The 17,508-nt window shown below is 35.9% G+C and overlaps 1 protein-coding gene across 2 annotated transcripts in view; it reads right to left on the bottom strand.

Annotated features, from left to right (window-relative positions):
• Window positions 1-339: 339 nt before the first annotated feature.
• LOC146002060 (zinc finger protein 341-like) overlaps window positions 340-17,508 on the bottom strand; it is a 39,671-nt gene continuing 22,502 nt past the window's right edge. For both annotated transcript variants that reach the window (XM_083139783.1, XM_083139776.1), the window contains exons 8-14: window positions 15,729-15,884; window positions 13,420-13,527; window positions 12,465-12,608; window positions 9,721-9,914; window positions 6,256-6,644; window positions 5,136-5,284; window positions 340-1,428 (exon numbers count right to left, since the gene is read on the bottom strand). In XM_083139783.1, coding sequence (XP_082995909.1) covers window positions 634-1,428; window positions 5,136-5,284; window positions 6,256-6,644; window positions 9,721-9,914; window positions 12,465-12,608; window positions 13,420-13,527; window positions 15,729-15,884 — 1,935 coding nt within the window. In that variant the 3' untranslated portion in view covers window positions 340-633. The remainder of the gene's footprint in view (window positions 1,429-5,135; window positions 5,285-6,255; window positions 6,645-9,720; window positions 9,915-12,464; window positions 12,609-13,419; window positions 13,528-15,728; window positions 15,885-17,508) is intronic.

The following is a 17,508-nucleotide window of genomic DNA, read 5'->3' as shown; positions in this document are numbered from 1 at the left end:
CAGTCCCATACACTGGCTGAAATCTTAGGAATATTTTTTACGCTTCTTCCCAGGTGACCCTAACCAGCGCATATCCTGTAGCCTGATCCTTAGACCGCACGGCCACGGTGTGGGACACAATGTTATTATACCTAAGAATTTTCTATTGCTTCCTGAAGAAGACCAATAATTATTGGTTGAAACATTGAGTGACCAGGCAAATCACCTGGTATCATCTATAAGACATGTGGTTTAAATTTAAGGTTTTACAAATTAGTCATTGAATGTGGTAACATGGACAACTGTAAAGAAACTCCTGCTTTAGCAAACAAAGGAAAGATGAAATATATATATTTTAAACATAACAATGTTTATTCAGTTTTAGGTCATAAATCAATACTAACAACCCTGTCCACAATTGACACATCATATTTTTTGTAATATAAATGCAGATATAAATGCAATATTGCACTTTGATGTCAGAGTATAAAGAAAAAAATTGGTGTACAAATGAATCACAGAAATGTCAAGGAAAGTCAAATACTAACTTTTAAAAAGTTGTGTATAAATATCAGTACATAAACTCATTTACTATACAAACACTTACAGGTAACAAATTGAAACTAGAAAAAGAAAAGTCTCAAAAAAAGGAACTTATGTTCTGGAATCGTGAATTTGTATGTCCTTACGATTAATCAAATCGAATGTCAGTTCACAAAGTCTTACATTTCTGTATTCGGGTGTTAAATCAGGTGCTGAACAATTTTGATCACTTTCAGCATCTTTTAATATTTTTTCACTAGCAACCATAAAATGGGACGATGCTTCAAAAGTCATATTATCCTTCACTTCTTCTTTCGAGTACACCAAATCGAAATAATTGCTCTCGTTCATTGTTTCTGTTGAACATACCGTCTGCTCAGTGCACTGAATAGTCATGTTTGCATCCGAAGAACATTCTTTGGCTAGGTCTTGTAGTTCAGAAGATGCGGGGATTGTGTTCGACACAGATATTGTAGAGTTTGTTTTCCCATCAGATGGGAATGTGACCTCGTACATTCCATCGCCACCTGCATGTGGAATATTAACATTGTAAGGTACGACTATGATCTCTATTGTTGGGACACTATCACTGGGCACTATAGTATCATCGTTTGAATTTTTCTCAGATTCATTTGGCACTTGAACTTTATTAACATCTGTCCTATCCTGCTCCTTCTCTTCAGAGAAACTTGTCTGTGTGATGCTGTTACCTTGAGGATTGTCAGACTGCCTTTTGTCGATTTCCGATGCTTGTGACGTTTGCTCCCTGTCCTGAAACCTGACTGAACGTAGTCTTGCTTGAGGATACCTTAAATTCTGACCATTTGAGATTCTGCTTCCGTTGTTTTGTGTTCTTTTTACACCACTGCACTTATGATTAGAGAACTGAAGTTTTTTCTTGAATGTCTAGAAAAGAAGAGCAATAAATGGTTATAAAGATACTTAGTTTTACAGAAAGATTTCACACTGAAGTGACAAGAGACAACAAATGAATGATTCATTTCATATTGGAGTTGCAAGACACTGCACACATCACTTGTATCACTCATATTGAGTTGTTTTCTCAATAGCATGTGTAACGTTGTCTCTACTTGTTGCACATGCACAGATAATGCTTTTTGCATACTAGAGGAGAAAGTGGCTACTCAGGTATGTGCAGTTTGTGCTGTAATGATACTTGCCATTTGTCACATGTGACACTTACTAAATTGCTTTTGATACAACCTGTCAAGTTTCCCATGCTCATCAACAGTCAGCATTTCTAACAGAAACCATGCAGAGTTGCCGCTATATATAGAGTGACCTGCACGTTGGGGAAGCCAAGGCCAGGCTGCAATTAAGACATGTGTATTCAGATAACACCACACTAACCAGCAACATGCTTATTTGAAACAAGTTTCTTCAACAAGCCACAAACAAAACACATGGGAATTAGACTGCGACGTGGCAACAGCATCTGCTTAAACGCCAACTCTCTTCCAGCTTCCATTCGCTCCTTGCTGCCTAGCAAATTTTTCCTCGTTTCTCAGTGGCACAAGAACTGTCAAGCGATCACTAGTATGGGAAACGTGGCAGGTTGTACCAAACGCGGTTTTCTTCAATCTGAAATCTTCCTTAACACTGTAGACAGTATAGATTCTTGTATGCACACTCCAATTACAATTTGTTACAACATGAAGTCATTCTAAGTTTTGATGTTGTTCAAATATCATTGTTTTCATTCCTGCGGTGTTAAACTGTTGCTACGTGCATTGATCTATTTATTTTTGGATTCGGAATGTTTAATATGTGTTTATTATTTGTGTGTGAAACTTAATTACGAAGGTAAGCACATACAGGTTAGGAAAATTAACAGTACTGGTAAACATTGTCTGTCATTTCACACATGCACATATCACCCTTCGGTGATTATGGTCCTTGTTTTCTTGTGATGCATTTGAAGGGGCAGTTGGCCACCTAAAATATCTTGGAACCAAAACAATTATTATACTTATCATGTGCAAATTTCACTGCAGTGCTATCATGGAGGGTGCAACTTGATGACATTAACCCTCGGATGCATGCCACTTTTTTTTACAACTTTACATATGTGGGGTCAATTTGACCCCAATGCAATTATGCATTGAAATAAGTACGACAGAGTAAATAGTTCAGCTAATATGGTTCATTGATCAATAATTTATCTGAATATAACATAGGAAACAATTACTGTTCTACATATTAATGGTAGTTACACTTCGCTCGCAATTATCAGCACTTCAGTTGACCTGAGAAACAGTATTTTAGAGATAACACAATACAGCAGTAAATATTATTTTATCTAGAACAAATAAATTTAAAAAAATAAAAATAAAAAAATAATAAAAAAGAAATAAAAAGAAGAATGTGCCGGCCTCTCATGGCAATTAAATAAGCCTCACTTGCATTCTGAGCACACCAGAATCACACTGCTGTGGACATTGCACACAGGTTTCCCACATCTTATGCAACGTTCTGTCGTCTTCCTGTCCTCTTGTCTTGTGCAGACCTGGCATCTTACTCTTTTTATTGAAGATCTATCCTCCAGTGTCTGTGTCTGCCTTACTACGCCGCAAAGTTTCATTGCCTCGGTTACTGGTTCCTCCACGTTCAAACTTTGGCACCTGCCCTGCATGTGAGGAAGAATCAACTCATTCGCCAACTCAATAAGGAACATACGGCGTCTGAATGGTAATCAGAATTCTGTGACAAGTAGCATGTGTATGCATTGAGAACGCCTACATTGATTACATTATAGAAGAGAGCCATTGGCCATCGACTTGTCTATCTTCTGCAGTTGTATGTTTGAACCTGTTTGTCCATGGCGTCCACTCCACTGTTTGTTTGGTTGTAAAACTTTATGATTTCTGGCTTCTTCTTAGAATCATCATCATCAATGTGTATGTCATGATGCATAGTGCTGAGTAGAATGGCATTCTTGTTTTTCTTCGGACGTAGCTTACCAGGGTCTCTTTTCATGGAAGTCGAATTGTGATGTACTAGGCTGCCTTGTCTTGATATTGGTAAGTGCAGGTGGGATTTCACGTTTGTTTTTCTTTACTGTTCCAACAATGGTTACATTTTGTAACAGGAGATCGTTACCCAATTCATGACTTGTGAAAAATTGGTCAGTTGTGATATTTCTTCCAGAGTTCCGCAGTGTGTAGCACAGTTTCTTCACGACGTTGCTGGCGAGGTTCTTTTGAATTGGCTCTTCTGGCTGTCGTCCCAAGTAGATTAGACCGTCTTTGGCGTAAAAGTTATCAGCATCGCACAACCAGAAGATCTTGATGCCGTATTTGGCCGGCTTACTTGGCATGTATTGCACGAACTTGCATCTCCCACGGAAAGGCACTAACTGTTCATCAATCGTAAGAAAGTCGCCGGGTACCATGATTCTGCGACAGTTTTTGATAAAAAGTGTCCAGATATATCGAAATGCAGCCATGTGATCAGTCTCCAGACGTGCAGCGCGAGTATGTTTGTCATCAGATCAGAGCAGTCTTCTGATGTCTTCGAAACGATTTACTCCAAAGGTTGCTTTGTACTTTGGGTTGGAGAATTTGTTGAAAAAAAGCTCACGAACAGGAACATCCCAACTTCTCTCAGTTGGCCTCGATCCGCGCCAAATACATCTGCGCATGCGCACTTTGCAGTGAGTCATGGCAGGGTGGGTGGTTGACCTTCAGATGATTGCGTTTAGTTTAGGGCATAATTGAACATAATATGTAGGATCAATTTCCCTTTATGAATGTTTTCCTGCTGTTTTCAGGCTGGGGTCAAAATGACCCCACACACGGAAAGGAGGGGTATTGTTAAAAAAAACGTTAAATTAACGTTTAACGTAAAAACGTTAAAAAATATAATTTAAAATAAATTGTAAGAAATTTATTTATACATGTTCCTATAGCTGAAGTAGCATGGTAAGATGTCACAGAAAATCAGAATTATTTATTTAGATTTTATTATAATACCAGGAAATAAACAGACAGTGGGGTCAAAATGACCCCACACATGCATCCGAGGGTTAAGGGCGATTTCAATCAATAAAGGAGAGAATGCAATCTCACGAGGAATTTGCTTGTAATAGGTGCACACATCTCTTGTTTTATCAGTAATAGGCTAGTCACTTTACACACTCTACACTCTAGTCACTACACACTCTAGTCAACTCTACACACTACACACAGAAGTGTAGAGGACTAGCCATGTGAGGTTGTGTGTTGTATGTGTATCTTGGTGTATACTTGAAAAAGTTCTTGGAAACCAGGATGAAACGTCACAGATAAAATAAAAACCACTAAAAATTACTGTGTTAGATTATTTTGCATCTACAAAAAGCGGTTATGCAAACCTTTCAGAACATAGATATCAGTAATAGTCTGGATTTGCTTATTTTAGTGAGCTGAGACAGAAAAACAACAAGGAAGTCCAAAAGAACGAACAACCAGTGTTAATGATGATGATTCTGGTTGTTGGTTTTTTTAAACTTTCTCCATGAAATGACTTAAAATCAACTTGACAAAGATGTGATCTTTTGTGTCTCAGTGAAACTAGACTATTACTGAATCTTATGAGTGAACCTTTTTACTTACTGTATCACAGCCAGTGCAGTGCAGGTCTGCACTGCTATGAGTCTTCTCGTGCTCCCGAAGGAGAGTCAGTCTTTGAAACACTTTGTTGCACTTCTTGCATTGGTACTTCTTCACTGGACTGTGGGTCAGTATGTGCAGCTTCAATTTATCTGCAAAATTAAGAACACCAGATAGGAGATATAAATCACGAACAGCACTATACTAAAGTCTTTAATAATTCATGTTACAACTCTTAATTATATCAACGGTAAAGTAAAATTTATACACCATATGTACCTGTATGATGAAAGTTGAATCCAACACTACTTACTGTAGTGTAAAGAGGTCATAGCCTTGTCAGCCTTCAAGAGGGATCAGAGGTGAAAGCTAGTCTAATGGTTGAAATTGCAGATCCATTACATTATATATTGACAAATAGCATTTTAAAAGTGAAATGGCAATTACATTTTTTAGAAAGTCCATATTATATGCATTTACGTATAACTCCAAAGCCAGTATTGTCACATATTATTATTATTGAACACGAAACTAATATTTTTATGAAGGTAAGAAAATGTTTTAATTTTGTGCTAAAAATTATCATGATAGATGTACTGTAAAAAAAGTAACTTGGTAATATAACATGGTGAATTAAAAGAAGAAAACCTAGTTCTCAAAACCATAATATATATACAATTTCCATCTGTTAGTGAGATCCAATAATCAAAAAACACTTTCATAACTGGGATACTTTGTCAGAACGATAATAGTTATCACAACAGTAGAAAATGTCTTAAATGGAAAGTTTAATCTTTAACTGAACTGTAAAAAATATCGGTCATCTCACTGTGAATCCATATGTATCCCAAAATTTCAAAATTGACCACAGCATGCTATCCTGGGTTCGAATCTCAGCTGGGCATGGGTGATCTTTGTGAGTGTCCTTTCATCAATTTCATCAAATTATCACGTATCCTCATCACTGTGATTAGCTGAAAGTGACACAAATGCGATGCTTAGTAACAAAAATCAAACACAAAAGATACTGAATTTAATGAGACTTTAAGAAAAAAACTCTAAATACAGACTTTTACCAACACTACTGCCCACTTCTGTCTATGTGCATTGCATTTCCTCTTACCTTGCCTATTGAACTCTTTTGTACACCCCAAGTAATTTCTGAACGGACACTTGAACTTCTTGAAAGGCTGATGGATAAGCATGTGCCTCTGGAGTTTGTCCTTGCGATTGAAGGATGATGCACACTCAGTGCAACGGAAGGGTTTTTCGCCACTATGAATGAGCAAATGAGTTTTCAGGTAATATTCTGTCCGAAACCCTTTACCACAGTAAACACAAGGAAACAGATCCATCGTCCCATGCGTTGGCAGGTGCCTTCGAAGGTATCGTTCACACGTAAACACTTTGTTGCAATGTTTGCAAGGGTAATGATGCGATGCACTTGACACATGATGATCGAGGGCTTGAGGTGATGAAAAATGACTCTTGCACTTGAAGCATCGATAGAACCTGCAATATAGGAAATAAAAGTTGCATTGTGTTACAAATGAGACAAACAATTTTGTTTACTTCAAAAAACAGGTTCATAAAACCATCCACAAGAATGCATCAAGTTTCCTCAAGATGCACCTTCAGGCTAATCGCAACAATGAGGATTAATCAGATAAAACCAATGAAGGGACACTAACAAAGAAACACCCATGTCAAGGCCAGGAATCAAATGCAGAGTCTTTTGTAGTGACTAGTGAAACTGAGTGGGTCACTGAACATGTTCGGCAACCGAGAAGATAATGCTCAACTTTTATCAATACTAAATAGACTACACATACACAGTTTGCTGATAACAATAAATGATGATGATTTGGTTATTTTATGTTGTTTTCTGCCTCTTCTTGCACAATACAGTGTACGAGCTCTGCTTATATACGTGTACTTTTGTGGAAAATAACAAAAGGGCAGGTCTGTACACTTATTTACAAAATATTTAAACAAATACTGTGGTAAAATTATTGTTGAAACTATGGATGAGCTGATACCTCTTTGAACCAGTGCAGATGCTAATACTCTTGCCAACTCCCATTGATAACAATGCTGGAACATGTAACAATTTCACTGGAACTATAATACCGTATTTACTCATGTATAATGTGCACTTTTTTCCAAAATTTTTGCTCCTAAAAACTGTGGTGCATATTATGCACGGAATAATTCAGACAGCCAACATGAAACCGTACAGGGGCATTCCATGAATTTGGACACTTGCATTGATTTTTCATGTTTTCGGAACCCTATCATGTTAAATATCGTTGTAAAGCTTAAATCCTGCAGTTTCTGAATATGGCAACAGTATTCCATTCAAGATAACGACACTAACGTGAAATGCGGTTGAAATAAGTTCATCACAAAATGAAGGAACATTCTGATTTCTATGGTGCTTTGAATGAAAGAAAACATAAGGAAAAAGAAAACAATAATTAAAATGTATTACTGGCCAAATAATTATAATGGAGTGTGTAAATTCCTTAATGGAAGAAATCTTGTGCTGCTAACTATAACTTGACAAGTTTAAAACGAAGACGCTGCAAATAGCTGTTGCGCATCTCACACCACATTTCCCCACTCCATTCTTCGCAGCAACGTTGGTTCGCAGTGTTGCAACCTGGAGGGAGCGGAATGGTCCGAGGATTTTCAACGAAATTTGTATTTGCTTTTTCCAGGGCTGTTTTCTACCTGTCGGAGTACATAAATTCAGCGCACCTTTCCTTCTTTTAAAACTTGGCCTCCCCGATGGCGCAGAGGTAGCGTCGTCGCCTTCTAAGCAAGGGGTCCCGGGTTCGATTCCCGGTAGAGGCACATAGTGGTTCGATCCCACTTTAAACTGCAGGTCCAGTCCCGATTAGCCTTACTGTGCATAAAGTGGACTTAAAACAACAATCCAATCCAATTCTTTTAAAACTTGAGAAACCATCCATTTACAGTAGATACTCCCGTAGCGGCGCTTGTGGACTCGACAACATTATACTTAAGTTAATGTAACTACTCCTGATTTCGCAAATATGTTACATTGTAAACAATTTATCTGGCCTGTCCTCTAAGGGGCTTTCCAGAGCAGATTGTGGATTTCGTTGGACCCGGCATGATTTGATTTTTGCATTCCAAAAATATGCAGCCAAGAGTAAAGAGCAAGAACATTTCAATGCTTTAAAAAAGAACACAGGCAAGCATGTTATCAGATTGTCTTCTCGTAGTGATTGTTGTACGATAAACAAAAGAACCCCCACCCTACTCGGCTTTAAAAAAAACCAGGCCACTGCTTGATGTCGCATTCAGAAAATGAAGTCATTCGCCCAGTACTTTCTCTTCGTTATAAACCTTAACAAGCATGCGTACTACTAGAGTTTATGATCCGCTCACCGCACGCATTTTCAAAGACACCATTAAATCAAATGAACCACTGATAAACTGATATCGTCAATGTACATAGTAAAAATTGTTTGTCATATTTGTTTTAGCTTAATTTTGCTGAGTACTCTCAAGGCCAGACTAGTACGTAGAAGAGTGGTGGGGAGGATGACATAATAGGAAGTGCTCCACAGCGATCTGCGCATATCGGGACTTAACTGGTCAGGCTATAGTTTGAAAGTCCTGAATGTGCCTTGTATAAATGTTACATTAGTCACGGAAAAAGTATATATTTTGAAGTTATTTAAAAAAAAGTAAAGTAGGAATGAGCAAAACCACGTATAAAAGTTTGAAGGCCATTTCACACGATTCTTCACTTTGTAATGTAATGTTCTGCGACACCAAGAAAAGCAGTGTAACTCTGGCGAAATTCGAGCATGTACCTTCTGTCACATGGGATGCATATCAGCAGTATTTGTTGGCGAGAAATAATAGAAAATAACTTCCTGAGCACTGCAAATCCATAACGTAATTTTGATCTCGCTTTCTACTATTACAGAATAAATAAGGTGGTTAAAGAGTGAAAGCTTTGGGATACTAAACACAGTGGAGGGAAAAGGGGGGAGATGAGTTATTGTTTCCACAAGAGGATATTCTCCTCTTGGTCCACATAGCAACAGGTGACTCATTGAATAGGTATGAAGTTATTCACTCTTGATCAACAAAGCAACAGCTTTACGACCTACAACTAAGAAAGCCATTTCTTGAAACTGGATTGTACTGCACATTATACATGCACGCGTAAATATGGTATATCAATCTCCAACAGTTTTTACTTTAAAATAATCATAAGTTCGCCATATAAAATAATTAGAAAATTAAAATAGCTGCTATTCATCTGTAATATATAAAAATAATATTATATTCCAATATTAATGCAAATCATGCTTCTTGCATAATTTCCCAGATATTTACACCCAGCCACGTGTTGTGTGGCATTTTGCATTTTGGCTCAGCTTCAATGATACCTTATTGCTCAAAATCTATAATTTACCAATTAATTGATTCCTTCCGTGCATTTTAAACATCTTCCTTTTCTGTTTGACATTTCACAGTTCCACAAGACACAAAATGTCCAAATTTGTAAAAATCTGAATCAATGCTGTAAGATTATATCACTCACCTAGGTCCAGGTTTGTCATTTTTGGCTCCACTATGGCTGTACTGATGTACACTAAGCTGTCCCAGTGATGAGAATGCTTTATTGCACACGTGGCAGTGATATTGCATATCGTTGGAATGTAACTTTGTGTGTACAATGAAGGAGTCCAGGTCGGTGAATGTTTGCTGGCACTGTTTCTGGATGCATTTGTAGACCTGGAATTGCAATTCATGTATTTTTAATAACAAATCATAATAATCATTTATTTTTTCAATTACACTTTCTCTAAGAGCATGAATATGCACTTACGACTTGGTCCCACCATTTTTGCTGTGATCAGGTTCCTGCATCATAGTGTACTCTGACATAGCTGTCCGGGTCTGTTGTAGCATCTCATGGACAAAACAACAAATGTTACACAGGAGTCACGATATCAGCTCAAACTTGTCATACTCAGGGTATGTTGGCCACTAAACAGCATGGACATCATTAGTACTGAGCCAATAACTTTTTAAACTGATACTCTTACTGATGTCTATATTCTTCCTGATTCACACCAATACCACTATCATGTTTGAACATTGAGAGCAATTAAAATATGTTATAAAAATTAATATATAAGTGTTGCATTATAACTATAACTAGAGGCACATATTTTTGGTAAATAAAAAAGCAAAATTTCGGTACAAAAACAGAGTCGATTTCAGGTTGAAAAGCGGTAAATAAAATAAAATTTCGGTGTTATAGCGGTGAATAATCACATCAAAAGTGCTATATAAGATGACATTTTGGTTTTAAAATTGTGAATATAATCCTAAATTTGATTTAAAAACTGCACTTATTACACAAAATAAACTTTTCCCTTCTAATAGCACATTTATGTAGTTACCAGAGTATTAAGTTTATTCCTGTGTAAAGGGGTCCATTTTTGCTTCTCAAATATTTACAGCAGAATTAATCAATTTTCCGTGAATTGCATAACTCACAGGATACTTCAGACTTCCGAAAGTGTCGCGTCGGTATATAAACGGTAAATTTCGCATTTTGCAGTTCATTTCGCATTCTTTCGTGACAAAACAGGGTAGAAAAATGCACCTCAGACCTTTCAGAAACATGAAAAATGAACATTACAGCATGTTATTTCAGTCATGATGGTTGCGGTAAACGCGGTTTAAAATTACTTACGTGAAATTTAGAAGATTTCGCACTTCCGCATTGCACAATTTAATGGTTCAATCCTATTAATTTCGAAGATCCACTGTCTTCATTCACAAAAGGGTACATCGTTTGAAGTGGAGATGGTACCGCTGAGTGACGCGGTACCATCTCCACTTCAAACGATGTACCCTTTTGTGAATGAAGACAGTGGATCTTCGAAATTAATAGGATTGAACCATTAAATTGTGCAATGCGGAAGTGCGAAATCTTCTAAATTTCACGTAAGTAATGTTATTTCATATTTAGTGTTTTCGTCAAAAACGAAATTTGCATGCCTCTAACTATAACACATCATTCTACAAAGGATTTTCTTCAAATTATTTAAAATATAATGTACAAGATGCAAGATAATTAGAATATCATAACAGCTACTATATAATTATGACAGTCATTCATACTACTCTATCTTGGAGCAAACTTAAATAAAAGTAGGCAATCTGCATAGTTTAGAGGGAAATTGATCCCACAAGACTCCAGAAAAGTATTGATCAGCATTGGTGGTTAAATAGCATCTGATAATTTCTGATACCATCAACCAATCCTGGTGCCTCTTCAACCCAGTCGCAATATTACATCACACGCACTCCATTGATGTGCATATACTAGAGTCAGTCAAAAAAGTTAGTTGTACTGGTGTGAAAGAAAAAATGTACAGAATATGGCAGACAATTCTTGTATGTACATTAAAGTACACTAACAAAACTACTTTTCTACATAATCACAAAGTCTGTTAAAACATTTGTCATAGCGTGATATGAGTTTCTCCACACCTTGTTCGAAGAATTCCATCTAACTTTCGATAACCATTCTTGCATCGCAGTTCACTGCTTCGGAAGTTCTTTATTCATAGGCTCAAAGACATGAAGATTGCAGGGTGAAAGGTCTGGACTACGAATCAGTTCATTAACATGTTCAACATTGTCCCTCGTTTGACAGCCTTCTTGTCGGTAATTCTCGAACAACACGCAATGCTGTGTGATCGCCTGAGACTAAATTGCTTTATGACCACACACTTCATGCAATTGGCAATGATTCTCAGTAGGTTTACACCTTCTTGCCCACAGAAAGCGAGTCACTGCAGTGTGCACTTCCAGTTTGGACGGAACTTCCAACTGACATGACATTTTCAGCACTGATAATGTCAGAGCCCTAACAGCCATGGCACAACCTTAACTCCACCTTTTCAAGGGAACTGTGTGCAGTCTTCCCAGCCACGTTCATCAAAATTCGGACAAAATGTTATGGATAAGTGCAACTAACTTTTTGACTTTCCCACGTGTATATACACACACCTCATATGCACAATCATATAAAAACGGAAAAAGAATATATTTGAAATAAAGTAAAAATATAACCATTTGACATAATTTGACCCAAAAGTTATAACTTACTTAAACTGTACATAGGGGAGGGAGATTCACAATGATGTTAACACCAGGCCTTCACGTATATAAATCTGGGCCCAGTCATGTCCAGCTAAGGATTTAATTTAGTACCTCTATAATGTCAGCATACACATGCTCAAAACATAATTCAGTATGAAATACCTTTCTATGCGAATGTTCCTTCATGTGCGTTTTCAACTCAATGTAGGAGGCATACGATGTATCACAATATCGACACACATATGAACTGTCAACCACAATTTGAAGCTTTCCATCCTCTTTATGATTCACTTTGCCTTTTGCTCCCTGAAAGCATAAAAACATTTATAACAGTTTGTTCATTACTGTGTTCAGTTCTTGCGTAACAATTCAACAAACCAAAACACTAAAAAAAAAACATTAAAACAAACCAAAACACACAAAAAAATAACAATTTGGGTTTATATACACGAAAAACAAAAGAACTCCATAGCATTTTGTAGGTTTGGTGTGTATTACTCACAATTCCAGAATATAAAAAGACGTTAAAAAATTAACGTTAAAAACTGTACTTACGTACGCGAGTACGTTGTTCCTAATTTCCTTTCTTTAGAACTACGTTTCGGAGATTAACTATCCCCTTCTTCAGGTGTGTATGAAAAACTAGGTACTTAGCATAGTACCACGTCAAAATGTAACTGAGCAGGAATGGCCGAACCTGCAAGTTGTATATAGTGATACACACAGTTTTTTTTTAGTTTTTTAACGTTTTTAACATGAGAATAGGTTTATTGTGCAAGTTTTAGCGAACAACGAGCTTTTCATATACGTCTAGGGCGAGGATATATATAATATCTTAAATGTATCCACACCAACCCTTGTCCACAATCCTTTATTACATTTTGACGTAGACTATGCTAAGTACCTAGTTTTTTCATACGAACCTGAAGAAGGGGATAGTTAATCTCCGAAATGTAGTTCTAAAGAAAGGAAATTAGGAACAACATACTCGCATACGTAAGTACAGTTTTTAACATCTTTTTATAAGAACAACTCCATTTTTAAAATAAGATATACATATGCATGCACAATGGAAAAATCATGAAATAGCAAAGCACCGAAAAGTTCTCATGCTTACCTTGTCAGTCTTTGATTGGTCATTCACTTCACTTGCATTGCGATTCTCTATTATCACAGCTTGAATGGGATCTTTTGGTAAAGTCTGAGACAATTCACTAGGCCACACCTAAGGATGACATAATGTACATAAACACATCACTGTAGTCAGGATAAAAATTGAAGAAATGGGAAATAAAACTACACAGGTTAAAATTGCTTGTTAGGTTTCCACCAAGCACTTTTAATGTGGGTATCTTTGTTTTTGGTCCTGAAATTTCAAAAACACTTGTCAACAAGGACTAAGTCCATTGGAATTATACCTTATCATTTGAGAGAATCATTAAGGAACCAACCTGAGACCATCAACCTGGTTATTTGGCCTGAGGAAGACTGTTGGAAACAGTAAAAATTAGGTGTAAAATAACAAATATGTGCCACAAATATTAATAAAGATAAGTGGAAACTAATCACATCTATAGGTTAGATTACCTTTCTTATATGTAATTTTTCTTTGCATTTTTTATTTCTCTGTAATTTTTATATATTTTTTCTTTCTTTTTTTTCAATATTTTAATTATTTCATGTTCAATTTTTTTTGTAAACATGGTCAAGTGGAAGAAAAGGCTCCACAGCCTTAACTTCGCCATGTAAAAGAAGACGAAATAAATAAATATATTACAAACTCACTCTTAATAATGGTGGGCACAAGGCGTAACCTATGCTTTAAGGTTGTGCTGACCTTGTTCTGGGCAGCAAAGTCGTTTCTCAAAAATTCCTTTTCTACTGAAAAACTATGATCAAGGCTATCCTCCAGTTAAGAAAATTTTAATAAAACATACTCTCCCTCCAAATGTAGGAAAATTTTCATACTCATCCACCCACTTACTGTACTGTCTCCATGTTGATGTTTACAAGCATCCCCCAACCTATAGCTAAAATTAACCCCCTCCCACAAAAGCTAGGAATTTCCACTTTGAGCATTGGATATGATATTCCAAAATTTGAAAAATTACTACTGTTAAGAATTGCATCTACAGTACTCAAGTGAAGCTTCATGGGGTTTGCTAGATATTTGTGATAGAACATCGGATTATACTGCCACAAAATTATCACAAACACAAATATCTAAAATGTAAATCACCAACCCTGAGACTTTCTGTAAACAAACCGTCTCACCGATTTGATGTATCACTGAACAAGGAGACCTTCCCGCATGCATAGAACTCGCCATGTTGAAAGTGGCACTACTTCCTTGCTGTTCACATGATTATTTTTAGAAAATAACCAATGTTATAAAATATCATTATGTACACAAATCTCTAAGCTCATTGAAAGTTACAATGCATATTCGTACAAAATGTTCACACTTATCTTGTCTTGCCATGTCACCAAGTTATTTTACGAAGTGCACTATATTTGGCGGAACAAAAATCGTTATTAGGATACTTGTCAAAGTTTCCAACCGCAATAAATTTACAAACTTTCTTTGTCTTGTTTTGATCATCAATATATTTATTGGACTTACAGCATTGCATATGGCTGTTTATGCCCATTATATATTTTATTTACATAAAATCTACAAACAAATTTCAAATACACTCCTATCTATATCAAACCTTAGAAATATACATTACCATGTTATATCATTTTGTCTAAAAAAAATGCAAGTAAAATATATTCAATTTGCATGCAAGAACGAAGCCAAATTTATGGGAAATGATTACTGGTGCAAAGAGTTAACCATAAAGGTGAAGCAATAAGCACAAAACAAAGAGCATTTGGTATAAAGTGAGACGTCATTTGCGGCAGCGTATCCCATACTACAAATTGGCCGTTGTTTTACCTTACGTAATGAATCCTGTAACAAAGCTGGATTTTCATGTGGATTATTTTACTTCTACGAGTTTGCAATGCTTTCTGCATGCACGTGGTTCTGTTTACAGAAGGTCTCAGGGTTGATGATTTGAACTTTAGATACAGTGAAAGACAACCAAATGAAGATTCATGTGAAGGCTCTAGAACGAATTCTAAACAGATGTAATTTTTCACAATTTGGAATATCACAGTAGTTTTTCAAAAGAAGAAGAATTTTTGAAAACAACTTTGGTTTTATAGACTGGAAGTCTAAATTAACAGTTACGCTTAAAAATATTCATATCTATTTAAGATAATCAGAATTTTAAACTAGTTCTCATTTAATTGCAATATTCACTTTTGTTACACAAGGTTTTCCACCACCAATTTTTATAATTAGTACTATGGGTAAAGACAATTTTACAATGTTTTCCTACGTTTAAGTTCAATGACAGTGACAGTAACAATCTGTACCTTGTGTGTTTGCATATGTTTCTTCACATTTGACTTTTGTGAGAAGGCTCGACCACAAACAATGCACTGGAAAGGTTTCTCTCCAGTGTGGCACCTTAGATGCTGCTGGAGGTCAAAGTTCTTCGCAAACGTCTTCTCACAATAGGCACATTTCAACTGAAAGAAAAGAACAATACATTGTTACAAAAGTTTATCACAATTTCTATCCTTGACATTCTTACAATGCAGCATGCCAATTAAGATTTTTTGCTTTGAAGAGGGTGCTTGGAAGTCAGCTCTCTTTTGGAGGCAGATAATTGTGCATTATTATTTCTATTATAATTTACTGATGATGACTACAGGAAAACATTCAGATAATTAATAATTTTATGATAAGTTGTTAAATTTCTCACACTAATCTTTGCCCCAATAAATTATCTGCTTCCCACTGCTCGTTCTGATGGATTTTAATTTTTTACCCATTTCGAAAAACTTTAGATTCGATGCATTATTATTCAAGCAAGTTGGTTGTTATATGAACTAATATTTAAATTACATGTACTTAAGTTCTAACCATACACATGAACTTAAACACCCTTCCACTCCTTGTGCAAGCATTTAATGTGTGAATAACAAAACAAGAGGTTTTTCAGGGTAGCAACGATTTTTTTATTATGAAATTCCCTGACATTTCCAGGTTTTCCAGTCCAAAAATGAAAATTTTCCAGACATGTTTATCATCATGATTTTTGCTTTTGAACCTTGTGTTTTTCAATTGAATATATAATCCATTAATTATTATGAATATTCTCTTTCAAATTTCATTCTACACACACAAGAACACTTGAAAATTCCAAGACTAAAATGTAAAATTACAATCAACATGAAATGTATTTGGTGCTACAATCATGTGCATCTAGCCTTCAGGCTAAGGTAACAGAGGTACATTATTTCACCATAACAGATCTCCACAATTTTTCATATTCTGGCAGATTTATAGTGTCGGAGAAAATGCTGCTTCTTTGCTTACATTTATAAGTACACAGAATCTGGAGATATTTTTGTTATGCCAACAAGACTAAGATCTATAAAATAATAGATGATAATCTCATCTTCACCAACCTTTCCGATAATTATGATCATATTGTATATGTACTTTAGTCATCAATCAGATATCAGGACTGCAAGTATTACTTTCAGATTCTTTCTAATATCTAGTATTATAAAAGTGAAAATTTATTAAAGAAATTCAAAGGAACCACAATTTTGCACAAGACTGAGAATCTTAAGAACGAAAGAAACTAGTTTCTAAACTGAATCTTCTTTGGTAGTGGAATCACACAAGAACCGAATCCAGAAGTGGAAGTGAACTGCTTGTTCATTTTGCAACATTTTGTCTTGCAGACTCCAAAATGCACGTAAATTCCAGACAATCTGCAAAATTTCCTGACATTTCCCTGATTTTTCCATGACAAGCCAAATTCCCTGACATTTCCGTTTTCCAGATGCATAGCAACACTGTTTTTCCATTATATTCACACCTTTTACTCCTTTGGAGTCAATTAATGCAATTTTTTTTCAGTATTTCTTGATAATAATTATTTTATTGCAATGCCTAAAATATAGTCAATACTCTAATACTTTGTTGAACATGTACAGCGGAACCTCGATTTTAAGTTTTTCAGGGGACCAAACTGAAAGAACTTAAAATGTGGGAAAATGTAAAATCGAGGAAAATTTTACAACATTTTACTATTTTTGGATCATCAAGAATGAATGTACAGTCAACTCTCGATACAAC

Source organism: Lepisma saccharinum, chromosome 1 (assembly GCF_977018435.1).
Source record: "Lepisma saccharinum chromosome 1, izLepSacc3.1, whole genome shotgun sequence".
Lineage (NCBI taxonomy): Eukaryota > Metazoa > Arthropoda > Insecta > Zygentoma > Lepismatidae > Lepisma > Lepisma saccharinum.
This window is presented reverse-complemented; position numbering and strand designations above follow the sequence as displayed.